Here is a 13,153-nt window from a genome sequence, read left to right as displayed (position 1 = left end):
ATCAACTGAGTGGCTGGTCTGTCACTTCTCCTGGGTGAAGACGGAAGCGCAGATAGGGCCAGGTGGGGTTCCAGGCGCCTGACTTGGGAGATGGAACAGCAGCATCGGCCTGTTGGCCTCCTTGGCTGCAGCACGGGCCCTTCCTAAGCACAGGTTTTCTCAGCAAAATATTTATGGAAATGCAAACTGGGTTAGTGGGGGCTTCCCCCTACCCGGGAGTTACAAAAACTTGATTTCAAATCTTGTCAGGCTCCTTTTGAGGCTCTTTAACCTTTCATGGTGAGAATTTTCAAAATTCACAAAAGCGAAAGGAAAAACAAATCCCCATGTCCCTTTCACTTAGCCTTGATAATTATAAATATATTTCAAATCTGTGTCACCCATCTCTGTATTTTTTTATGAAAAATAAGTCTCCTAAAATTTAGTTGGTTCAGTGCCAAGCAAGGCTTTAGTTTATTTGACTTGGCTTTTTTTTTCCTTCCTGACTTAACATTTGCATATATATGTATAGGTTTAAATTTTACTCAATAGATTTAAATGTAACCAATAGCAGAAACTTGCTTGTTCATGGCTGTGTGAATTGGTTCCCAGATTCTGGCCAAGAAACATTTTGAAAAGCAGAATGGTCACATGGGAAGAGTAAACCACAGCCTTGAAGAGCAGGGGGTCCCCTCCTTGGGATGTCGCCGATGGGCTCGAAGGAGACAGTCTGGACCCACTGCCCCTAGACCATGACAAGAGGGTCCTTGCCCGGTACCTGTCACCAGGACGAGGAGTTGGGACAAGGGGCTGTGTCCACCTGCTGCTTGTGCTCCCAGTCTGGACGACACTACAGGTACACAGGGCCATGGAGTCCCCGAAACACACAGCACCCAACCTGCTTCCCGCCTGCTCAGGTCACTTCCCAGGGCCCCGACAGACTGTGCAGTGGAGGTGTCACTTCAGGCTCGGGGGCGGGGGGTGTGGCAAGGGTGCCGGGCGTGGGTGGAACCAGACACACACCGGCTGCGGTGTCCTCGGGCGTGTGCGTGAGGCCCTTGGCAGGGTGGCATGAAACCTGGAGAGTGGGAGGTCAGTGCAAGAACCGGGGCCCGGCCGGGCGCAGCTCCCCGCAACTGTCCACATCCTAGACCTGGCCTTGTAGCTAGTCCCGGGGGATACTTCTCAGTCTGACAGGATAGAACACATTTTGTTTCCTAGTTTGTTAACTGGATGTAAAACTTAAAACTAGTTTGACTTATGGGGTATTGGCCCCATTGGTACTGTGGCTCAGACCCGGCAGCGTCGGGGCAGCCTGCTCGGGACACCTGTGTGAGTCTGGGTCTGTCTCACTCGGGGTGTTCGTCCCTGGGATGCCTGGGCGCTCCTTTCTAGTTTTAGGTCGCTCAGCTTCCGTTGCTGGTCTGGTTTAGCCTTGTCCCTTGAGGATGGGGAATATTTTCTTCCTCCCCACCACCCACTTGCATTGTCCCTAAAGCATGGAAAACTGACTCATACTCAGACTTGGGACTGAGGCTGGCGTCCCTTAAGCGTTTCCGGGGGGGGGGGGGGCGGGAGGTGTGGGGAACCGGATTGGGCTGGCGAGGGTGTCTGCGCCACCACGCTGAAGGCTGGAAAGCAAAGACCCAGAGCTGCTGTAGAAGGAGGGGCTTTCGTTATTCTTATCCCACGGTGGGAGGCGAGGGGCAGTCAGCCGGCAGGGTTCACCCTCAAGGTCAGGATAGCCCAGTTAAAGGCACTTCTTAACTGCTTTCAAGGACTTGCTAGAAGGGGCCTTTGGGCCCTGTTATGTAAATGTAAGTCTTTCTCGAGGACAGTTAAATGAAAAATTTAAAAATGCGCATTTCTTTGATCCGGTTTTCTAAGAGTAGAACTTTATCTCCGGAAATATTCACACATCCTGATCCCATTTGGCTCCAACCATTACAAAAATGTTGGTCCAACTTGATAATAAGAGCTAACATTTATGGAGCACTCACCACGTACCAGGTGCTGCTCTAAGTGGTCTATGTGTGTCGTTTTATTTAGTCCTCACGATGAGGCCGGTACTAATAATCTCCATTTTACGCTTGGAGAAACTGAGGCACAGAGAAGCATGAGAATTTGCCTGAGGTTCTACCTCTAGTTAGTGGAGGAGCCGTGATTTGAACAAGGCTGGGAGGCCCCAGAGAACAACAGTATGTTTCGTGAAATCTTAGAAAAAAGGGAAATTCAGTGTGCGTATGAAGAATACCAGCTCGGTCCCATCGTCTTGGTGCTTATCCTGGGTTTTAAAAGACACGCGTAGGCAGTGAGGGTAAGGGCCGCTGGTGAGTGAGCATCAGTACAACACCCCGGCTCTGACTGCCACCTGGGTGTTCACCCGACACTTTGCGTGGAGTGACGTTCAGGCGTGGGGAAGCAGTCACCCCCTTTTGAGCAGGGGATGTGTGGCCTTCGGCCTTGTGTCCCGCAGAGCTGCGGCTGTGCTGGGTCTTATCCTTTGTGGATGCCTCAGCACCCAGAGCCTGGCCGATGCCAACGCAAGGTGCCAGAGAAACTGCTAGGCTGCTCAGCCTAGAGGCAGCAACGAGACACCAGCCTTCCAAGGACATGCTTCTGAACAGGACTGTCAAACAGAACGCGGGGCTGGTGCTGGTGTCACCGCGAAGGTCCCCCCCTCCCGCATTTTGCATGGGGGGCGGTTCCTGCGCGTGGGTTCTGGGTGCCCTGTAGGAATATATCTTCCTGGCCTAGTTCACTCTGCCACGTGGGTGGACTTAACCGTGCGTTGCACCCAGGGTGGGCACTGGGCACCCGTCGTGGGCCTGGGCTGCATCAGCCACCTTAGCTAAGGGCCCCCGGCCTGGAAGGCGGGATGCCTCTGGCCGTGTCCTGGGGGAGGCGCAGGCTGCATTCCTGGCACGCGAGGCTGGCGGGTTGCCATGTGCTTGTAAAGCTTCCTGCTTCAGAACTGACTCCGGGCGGGAGGATTCACTCAGAGCACGTTAGCTGTGGAGGGCGGGCAGGGCAGCGCCTGCCGGTGGCCCAGCTCACGGGAGCAGCTCCAAAGTATGAGTGCGAAAGTCTGAACCTGATTTTAAGGCAGTTTCTTGAGGATGTGGGACTGTTCCAGAGAGGCTTGCTGTGCTATCACGGGAGCTGGTACTTACTTCTATTCCTGCATCTTGCCTCTTCTGACCCGCCTCCTCCCTTCCCCGAGGCCGGGGTATGACGGGGCGTCCTTCCCCGACCAACTCGTCCACCCCGACGACAAGCCGCCGTGTTCTACTCTCCAGCTCCCACTCTTCCTTGTGTGTTTTCAGTGGAACCATATGGTCCCTGAGACCAGGTCCTCACCTGCCAGTCCTGCTCCTTGACAAGGTCTGAGGTGATGCTCAGGGCAAAACGGGCGATAAGAGATGACGGCGGACTTTCCCCTTGTCCTTGGAAGCAGGTGAGGTCTCACAGAGCGAGCCCGGGGGCCAGATACTCTCGTCCCAGGAATCACGCTGTTTCTCCTTTCATCCGCCTGCCCACGCGCGTGCACTGGCCTGAAGACGCGCAGGAGCTTGCAGTGTAGAAAGAAAAAACAGTTTAATACTATTGAATTGGCCAAGATGGAGCCGGGGAACTCGGGCACGAAACAAGCCGACTCCCCGATGGCGTGTAGGTTGCAGATTCCGCCAGGCAATACGCCAAGGCACCGTGAGTTAGAGGTTCAGGGTCGTGCTGGGAGCTGATTGGCGGGAGGTGAGGTCGGGGTAATAGATCACTTCTTCAGGTCTTAAGGACAGTTCTCAGGTCTTTTCTGGTGTCCCTGGTTCTCATCTCATGGGAAAGTAGCCAACGGGTCATTCCACTTTAGGGCTCAGGAGCTGAATCATAAGTTAGGTCAAGATGTCATCCTTAGCCTGCCAGAGGTCCACACCCTGTGACCCTTAGTCAGCTCCGGCTACTGTCGTAGGGACTGCCGATTACCCAGGGGAAAAGCTGGGGCTCTGAGGGGCAGAGAGAGACAGAGAGGGATGTGGTTTCTAGAGCTAGGATTTAAAACTGAATGTAATCAAAGTCTTAAGGACCTCTCGAGCTCATTCCCCTTTCAGTGTCTATGTGGGATTTGAGGGGTGGGATGGGGGCGGGGGGACAGGCAGGGTGGTCATGGCTGATGCTCAGACCCAGCGGAGCTCCGGGGTGGCCCAGCCACCCTTCAAGATCTAGGAAAATGGCCAGATTCAAGGTGACCATCTCAGCCGGCCACTGCTTTTATTTTTATTTTTTTTTTGCTTTCTGCTTGCGTTGATTGATTACTGATCGGCGGCAGTCATCTCTACCCAGAAAAGGCAAACTGCTTCCCTGTCCTCAGGTCTGACCTAGAATATGGAGCTACCGCCTCCAAACCCTTCACCCGTTTCGTTTGCTGCCTCGGGCTCTGGCTCCTTATGCTTCTTTGTCTTGGGAGAGTTGAGTTAACCCCTCCAGGCCTCGGAACCCTAATCTGAAAACAAATTAATGACAACCTGTATTGCTTTTCTACTCTGAGATTCTTTGTCTTAAAAAAATAAATAAATAAAAGCTTTAACACTAAGCATAAGCAAATAAGCAACATCACCACTTGACACACATGCTTAAAATGATAAACTACCCAAAAATATGAATCTTAGGAGAAATGATCTGGCAATGTAAAATCTAAGATGGCTCAGATGTAAGTCCGAGCCAATCCTGGGAATCTGATGGTATACATTTTTTTATGGGGTACTTATAAATTAATTAAAATGCATGGGATGTATCTCCACTCTGCCCCTTTCCTATAAAACCAGCAAAAAACAAAACAAAACATATTTTAAGGCATTCACAATTTATGCTTAAATATCGGAACACAAAGTAGGGTATTTATTAAACATCAGAAACTATGATATTTTAGTAGCTCCTTCAGCCAATTCTTATTAATCTGCATTGCCGTTCTTAAAACTGCCTCTCATCGTGTTTCATGACTTGTTTGTTTTTTTTTTAAATAATCTGGACTGGAGTGGAGCGTTTGTGTGTCTGGGCACGTGTGGTCTTTTTTGATCTGTTTTAACTGACTGTGGTCGCATGAACTTGGCTTCACCACGAGTCTTATCCATGGCCGATGAATACTGTGTCTTGGAAAAACTCTCTTTAAGCAGAGGAGACAGTTCTCTGCCACTCTTGTTGCCTGATTTAGCCAAACTGAGGTCAGGGGGAGCAGAGCCGGATCCTGCCGCAGTGGAGGTGATCGGAAAGCTGTCGGATGTGGTGGCAGTCCACGTGACACTGCGCCCCAGCCGATTTCAACAGTGGGTTTGTTTTTATTTAAAGAGTGTGGATAAAGAGAGGAATATGGGAAAACAAGATGGAAATAAGTTGCCACCGGCCCAGGCCAGAGCCAGGCCCTCGTAACATGTTCCATCTGTGTAGTGTATCTACTTGTCATTTCACTAAGACCACCAGGACGGGAGAAGCCCGTGGACTGATCAGAGGGGGGGTGTCCGTGGGCCCCTGACCAGGAAGGGAGGGGCAGTGGTCAGAACACATCTGTGCGGGTCCCACTGGAGGGCCGGCAGTGGAGCTGCAGGAAGGGAATTCCATGTTGAAATTTGGTCTGGAGTGGAGAAACAGAATCTTTCATTTCTCATTTCCAAGGGCTACTTGCCTCTTTCTCCAGAACTCTGCCTGTCTGTCTACCCATCTTATTTATCATCTATCTAACTTTTGCTGTTTATTGACAGAGGAGGAGGTATGATTTCCATTAGGATGTTTAAATATCAACAATGCCAAAGACCCCAGGGAGCCTGGGGTGGGGACTGGGAAGGTCTAGGCTTTGGTGCTGGCTTCTGGCGGTGGGAGGGTGTGCCCCCCCAAGCTGTGTGTGGGGGTTGGGGGGCGGGAACTCCCCTTTCCTGCCCAGAGCTCCACTTTCCGGGGTGTAACTTTGTGTCTGAGTCTGTCCAGAGGGGCCGTTTTTTTCTAATTCACAGGAAGATACCCTATGGGCTAGAGGTGGCCATGGAGAAAGTCGACTGATAAAAGCTTTTTTCTAACTCGTGTGGTGTCATAACATTTTTAATCCAACCATGGAACTGGTACTTGTACCCCTACGGCGTGGGAACAAATTGCATAAGACCACATATATGAAGTGAGAAATTATAATGAAATCCTGGTGCTCGCCTAGAAATAGCTCCAGCTCTGGAGTGGTAGAGGGGAGGTGGTGGGGAGGGAGGGTCGAAGCTGCGTGTCTGACTTCAGCAGCACCCTCTCCCGCTAGGTTTCTGGTTCAGTTTGCTGTTAGGAAAATGAGGTTACTGAGAACCTATTCGAATTTTGTCTTAAGAGAGAAAACAGAGCCAGGAGGAACACTCAGAGAGCGGCCCTGTGAGCTTTGGCGGGTGGCCTTCGTACCCCAGGCCGGTCAGCACCACTGTTGTCCTGGGCCCTCTGTGGCTTCTGCCTTCTCCCCTCTGGACACTCACAAGTCTTGGGCGCGGCTAAGATTCTACACTTAGAAAATCCAGGAGGCAGGTCCTGAAGTGTCCATGATGCAGTGAGATCATGGCTGGCATTCGTTGGTCAGTATTCCAGACAGACGGGCACGCACGCACAGCGGAAAAGGGGATGTGAAATAAGATTGGGGAAGGGTCGAGAGCCGTTGGAGGTGGCTGAGAGGGACGTGCTGGTCCGTTGGACTTCGTGCATTAATAAGCCGGCTGCTTTTCAAGCTCAATAGATAAAACTTGATAGCTTTCCCATGTACCGGCATTAGTCAATTAGAGTTTATAATGGGAAGAAGATTCCACTCCCAGTGACAACAGTTTGTGGGAATAAACATAATGAATTAGATAAGGCCTAAAAGAAGAAAGTGATAAAACTTTAATATGGAAATAAATGGAAAGGTATGCCACATTCTCGGAATGGGAATATCTATCAGCAATGTAAAGGTATTAGTTCTTCTCCAAGTCATCTATAAATGCAAGAATCTGAGTAAAATCCAATTAAATTCCAATCAACAAGAGTTTGATATAAAATTTAACAGGCTGCTTTTAAAGTATATCTGGGACCGTCTCCCCGCTTGAATGTGTTCTTGTCCTAATCCCCCATTGCGGTTAACGACACCCACATATGTGTGGGGGCCAGTGCTCAGGGCAAACACCCGCGAGTCATCCACGTCCCCTCTCTGACTCAACCCCATCCCACCCACCGGCAAGTCCAGACCCTCTGCCTCCAAAGTCCCACCAGCTTCCCTGCCGCAGCCGCTACAGTGTTAATCTTCACCCTAGACTCTCGCACCTGGACTGCGGGTGGCCACTCCCGGGCATCGCAGTGGCCCGATCAGGCCTGGCTGGCCTGTGTCCTCTGCCCGGGCTCGGTCTCCAGCCTCCTCTCCCACCATGTGGCTCACTCCCCTGGTGACCCCAGACCGGGTCCTGCCTCAGCATCTCCGCACCGCCTGTGCCCTCTGGCCACCGCCTCCTCATTCAGGCCTAACTCAGTGGCTGGCGAGATGTTCCTGACCTGCCCTGGCGGCACCAGCCCACGGCCTCCGCGCCCAGGTGTCTCTGTTTCATCCTGGGTTTTCTTGCCTTCGTGGCTCTTATCACTGCAATTACCTTGTTTACTTGTTGCATCTTCTGCTGTTGAAGGCAGGCTCCTCAGAGCAGGATGCTGTGGGTTGTACCTCGTCTCTCAAAAGGATATGTCCACGCCCTGCCCCCTGGTAACTGAATGTGACCTTGTTTGGAGATAGGCTCTTTGCAGAGTCACTTAAGATAGAAGGCAAGGTGAGGCCATACTGGAGTAGGCTGGGCCCTCACTTCACGAGGATTGGTGTCCTCATAAGAGGGGACACGAGACAGACACACAGGGGAAAGAATGACGCGTGAAGACACAGACACGCAGCAGGAAGACGGCCCTGTGAAGGCAGAGGCAGAGATTGGAGGGTTGCCGCCACCAGGCACGGAATGCCTGGGGCCACCAGAAGCTGGAAGGGGCGGGGAGGGGTCCAGCCTAGCGCCTTCAGAGGGAATGTGGCCCTGCCGACTCCTGGATTTTGGACTTCTGGACTCCGGACCGTGAGAGAATCGATCGGCGTTGTTTGAACTGCCTGGTTTCCGGTGCTTTGTCACTGCAGCCCCAGGAAACGAAACAGGGCGTCATCTGTCCAGTTCGTACTGTTTTCTCAGCACTGGTGTGAGGAGACGCTCAGGAGCACTGCCGAATGACGCAGCGATGGCAAAAATGACCAAGAAGGTTTTGAAAAAGATCGAAGACAGATGTGATCTACCAGGCAGCCAAACGTAACACCAAGCCATAACAATCGTATAATAGACACACATCGATAGAATGAAGGAGAGGGCTCGGAACAGACTCGTGTAAAAGTAGTTCTGTTTATTATAAAGGTGATGGTTTAAATCACCCGGGGGAAAGGTGAGTGTGGGTGCACGTGACTGACGCAGTGCCTAATGGGGCTCTGCCTTCGCTCAGCTGGACATTCGGACCTGGTCCACTCGGCTCCACTAGTCAGAGAGGAGAAGGGTGGAAACGGCCTGCCCACCCAGCCGTGCCCACTGTCCCCCATCCAGGGGAGTGAGTGGTCTTTGCAGCATTTCAGGCAGGTGACCTCTCACACGGTCGTCTGTCGGTAACTAGCTTCCTTCTAGCTCAAAGCCTCATGCCAGCAGGAGCCCCGCACCCTTACAAAACCCCCAAAGATATAGATCCCAGAGTTCACCCAAGGGCATGCCCGGTCCCAAGAGCTGTCTCACGTAAGGAGGCCCCAAGCCTGGCGTCCCCATTGGGAGTTTATCATTTATTAATGGTTCTTTCCTATCCAGAAGCAATTTACCAGTTAAGGTCATTTTTATCATAAGTAGTTTTATCTAGTGACATAGCTGACATTTACCCTTTATGGGGTCTCAGGGAACCAGAGCTAGAAAGCTAAACAAATGTCAAATTCTTACACGAAAGGGAAAGATTCTCTTAAGCCTTCGTGGACGCTCGTTAAGTTAGAGTCTACATTATTAGATCATATGACAGAATAAATTCCAGAGGTATTTAAGAGTTAAACGAAAAGACATCCAACTTGTAAAGTATTAGAAGAAAATATAGGAGAAGCTTTCAGTTTTATGGCATGAAAAGCCTCTCTAAGCAAAGAGTAAAACTCAGAAGTCATACAGGAAAACAGTTTGACAGATTGAAGAAATATTTTTAATTGAAGTATACTATATAAAATGGAGAAATACTGAGCACGCGGCTCCATGAATTTTCACAAAGTGAACACATAACCTGCGATGAGACCTGGAAACAACATAGGTGGCCCCCTAAGACCCCCTGCCCCTCCTCCACCCCTGTCAGACTGGTAGATTTGATTACACAAAACATTTAAACTCCAGGCCGTCCGAAGACACCATAAATGTAGCTGAAAGACATGCAAGATACGACAGGACCAAAGGTTGCTAATCTCCGTCTATAAAAGAGCACTTGTCACGGAGAAGGACGAATAGTCCGACAGAGAAACTGGCCAAGGCTATACCGAGTCTTCTCAAAAGCGAAAGTGCAGATGGCCAAGGGCGGGGAGCCAGGCCCGCCGCCTCCGCCAGCCGCCGTAACCGGCGTGGCACGCGTGGCCGCCGAGTCTCCGTGCGTCTGCCCCGTCATTCTCGCTGTCCCCCCGCTGTGACCTGTGACAGACAGTGCACTCCCTCAGCCTCACCCCTCCGTCCGCCCTGGCCGGCAGCTGTGCCCTCATGCCTGTCCCCCTCCCCTTTCCTGGCACCGGCTCACTGGGCCAGCCCCACAGGCTTCCAGACAAGCCCAGCTTTGCCTGGCCCTTCAGAGGACACACCTGTTAGGTTCCAGCCCAGCCATGCTCGGGGCTGGGGACACGGGGGCGGGGCGGGGCACAGACGACAGCTGTGGCGGGACCGGTACCATTTCTTTCTTAAATGCTTGGCGAAATTCCCCAGTGGAATCATCTGAACCTGGTGCTTTCCGTTTTGTAAGATTCTTAATTATTGATTAAATTTCTTTAATAGGCCTAGTCAGATGATGAGTTTCTCCTTATAGGAATTCTTCTAGTCTTGTGTCTTTCAAGGACTTAGGAGACGTCTTCATAGCCAGAGGTTGGGGCAGGCTGTAGGTATTGGCATCCCGGCTGGAAAGGCCAGGGTTGGGGGAACAAAATAGGTCCCCCAGGAAGAGTGGGGGGGCAGGTATCAGAGGCAGCAAAGCGTTCATTCTGGAAAGGCGCGCTTCCCCAGAGAGAGACTCCTGGAGCCCAAGGGCTTCCTGGGCAAATGGCGGGACTTCCTGGACTTCTGTCACCTCTCCTGGGCCTGTGTGTCACTGTCACACACCGGGAGAGTCTGGACACCAAGGGTCCCCCTTGGAGGCGTGCAGGTCTAGTCGGCACGTGAAACACCGTGAAGCCCCGCGGCAGACCCCCCCCTCTCAGCCCGGTGTTCCCCAAGCTTGTCTGAACACGTCAGCACCTCAGGGTGCACGGGTGGCCCTTGGACGCAGGTGAGGACTCCCTGCTCTGAAGTGACCGAGACCCTAATGCCCAGTTTTGACCCAGTCAACACCTTTCTGTGTCCGAGACGGGAACTGAGAGCTCAGAAAGGCTGGTGAGTTGGAGGAAGCAGTTTCCAAATTAATGAAAAGGTGGTAATAGGGTCACTTCAGAGGCTTTTTTCTGCTTTTTTTGTAAAAATCGTGAATATTTCCCCCCGCCCCCGGTGTTGGGTGGACATCTGTGATGAAGGAGGCATGTTTAGTTAATAGATGCGTGGAGAAAGAGGCCCCCCAGTACTGCTTGTGTGTGTGGATGGGAATGATGTGTCTGCTCCGAGTCGAACTTCCTCACCTCTCCTGGACCTGCGTGTCCCTGTGCCACACACCACACCCGTCACCGGTGGGCAGGAGCATGGCTGCAGCTCTATGCAGTCTCTGAGGAGCACCCAACGCGGGCGAACACACGGGCCTAATCAGGTCTCAATCAAATGCTGGTTTGCTCTCCAGACTACAAAATCAGAGTGGCCTGTTTTCTGGATTCTGGGTTAAAAGATAGAGTAGGAATTGGCTTTTGGTAGATGGATCAGCTCTCGCTCCAGCCTCGTGGAACTGTGTCCCGCCTCTGCGAGCCCCTCCTGTCCATCAGCTCTCCCACGCCCCGCCCTCACCAGCCTTCACGCAGTCCCCACGGTGGCCTTGCCGGAGGCGGGTGCGGCTGCTCGCACACTGGGTTCCGCCTGGCTCCCCAGAGAGGCCGCTCCTGCAGAAGCACATGCCCCCTTGTTGAGGAGCCGGGCTCCTGGCTGGCTGGGCTCTGCACTACCCCGTCCCCACGTCAGACACGCTCACGGCCATTAGCACGATTTACCTGCCCTGCTGGCCTCTCTCTGCCCTCACCCCCTCCCCTCCTCTCCCCCGAGGTCAGCTTCAAGCATTCCTCTCTACGTCCCTGTCCTCCTCGCTCCCTCAGGACCCCGCCAGGCGGGTGCTTTGCAGCCCACCAAGACCTCTAGTCTGTGGACTCCTAACCCGCCGTCATGCCCCTCACGCCCTCGCTGCCCCCCTTATCCTGCTTGGATCCGACCCCTGGTCTGTCTGCACAGTCTCCACGCTTTGAAGCGCTCGCGCTCCTGTACTCGCCAGGCGGGATCCCCAGCGCTGAGTAGGTGCCCTGCCCCCACCCACGCACACGCTCCCGCTGCTGCACGGGGCTGGAGAAGTTCACAACGACCTCGGCCAGGGCGTCGTCACCTCCTACGGGTTTTCAGTGCTGTTCGGCAGTCTCATGGCGTCTTCCTCGTCGGATGCCGCCTCTGCTTTCCGGGGTGACTGTCCCCTTCTCCTCGAGACTTCACCACCCGGTCCCTCTCGGCTAAGATGTCACTGAGAAAATCAAAGCACGTAGGAGAACTTGCACCAGCCCCGTCGCCTTGTCTGCCTGCGCCATGCTGGTGGGCACCGCTTTGCCTCCGTCACAGCGACGACCCCCAGCTCCTGCTCGTCCACCTTTCATCGTCCTGCTTCCTCTCTCCTCCCCCGGTTTCCCCCTGGACGCCCAGGCGCGGTCATGCCCGCCGCCTCCTGTCCCGCCCGCTTCCCCACGCGGAGGGGTCAGCCACGCATGCCGTCTTTTCCACTGTCCCTCCTCCGCGGCTCCCTGGACTCCGTCCCTGCCATGCCCATCGACGTCCCCAGAGCCTCCCACCTTGCAGATCCCACGCAGGCCTGAGTTCCACCCGGCAGCATCACCCAGTGGCCACGCCCCCTCCCCGAAGCAAGGCGTCTTCTCCGGGCCGTGTCCCCGCTTCGCTGCTGCTTCCCCAGTGCCCAGAGCAGCCCTGGCACCCAGGAGGCTTCGAGAGTCCTCCCCGAGTGATGCACTCGAAGCCTGCGACTCTCCCCTTTGTCCCGCTGCCCATGTGTCACGCGGCATAAGAAGGTATATTTGGGTCACACTAACGGCTTCAGAGGGGTGTGTGCATGCACACATGTGCAAGTGTGGAAATAGGGCTTCTTTGCGAGGGAGGAGGCACTGAGCTGGCCGGAGCAGGGCTGGGCAGGGCCTGCAGGTGTGTGGGGGGGGGGGGGGGGGGACAGGTAACCTGATTGAGGAAGAGGAGAGGGGAAGCAGCAAGGAACTGGTTTGGCTGCTCTGTCAGTGCTAGGAGCAGAACCTCTAGCACCAGGCCCCGGCTGGAGACCTAATTTGTTAGTCATAGAAAGGGCTTGTTGGATGAGGAAGTGACACACCCAGCTTTGCCGCGGGAGGAGTCCCTTGGCGGAGGCGGAGGGCAGAGGGTAGAAACCTAAGGCCCAGGAGCGAGATCTGAAGGCTCTGTCTTCCCCCTGTGTAAGGAGAAGCTGTGCACATTGGTAGAGAAATGGGTCTTTCGATGCCTCATACTTATTGCCGTCGGATGAGAGGGCCGCCCTGGCCCCGTCCTAGGTGTAAGGGACCGCTGATCGGGGCTTGGTCCTCCGTCCCTGGCTCGGCCAGAAGCATGTTTAGCCCTGTGCCATTGTTTTCGTAATGCCTGGACTCCCTCCTTAAAGCTGTGTCCAGCTCCGCGCTCAGGCCCTCTTGCCCAAGGAGCCGTCCCAGTAACCTCGGCCACAGCCGACCGGGGTGAGCGCAGGGAGTGGGTGT

The 13,153-nt window shown here is 53.7% G+C and overlaps 1 protein-coding gene across 1 annotated transcript in view; it reads left to right on the top strand.

Moving 5' to 3' along the window:
- The first annotated feature begins 832 nt into the window (after positions 1 to 832).
- The window catches only part of SYNJ2 (synaptojanin 2), a 91,127-nt gene continuing 78,806 nt past the window's right edge, over positions 833 to 13,153 (top strand). Inside the window, 1 exon segment of the mRNA XM_023521103.1 lies at positions 833 to 896. Coding sequence (XP_023376871.1) covers positions 848 to 896 — 49 coding nt within the window. The 5' untranslated portion in view covers positions 833 to 847.

This window comes from Pteropus vampyrus, unplaced genomic scaffold, assembly GCF_000151845.1.
Source record: "Pteropus vampyrus isolate Shadow unplaced genomic scaffold, Pvam_2.0 Scaffold292, whole genome shotgun sequence".
Taxonomy (NCBI): domain Eukaryota; kingdom Metazoa; phylum Chordata; class Mammalia; order Chiroptera; family Pteropodidae; genus Pteropus; species Pteropus vampyrus.
The sequence above is the reverse complement of the archived record's forward strand: the minus strand, read 5'-3'. Positions and strand labels throughout refer to the sequence as shown.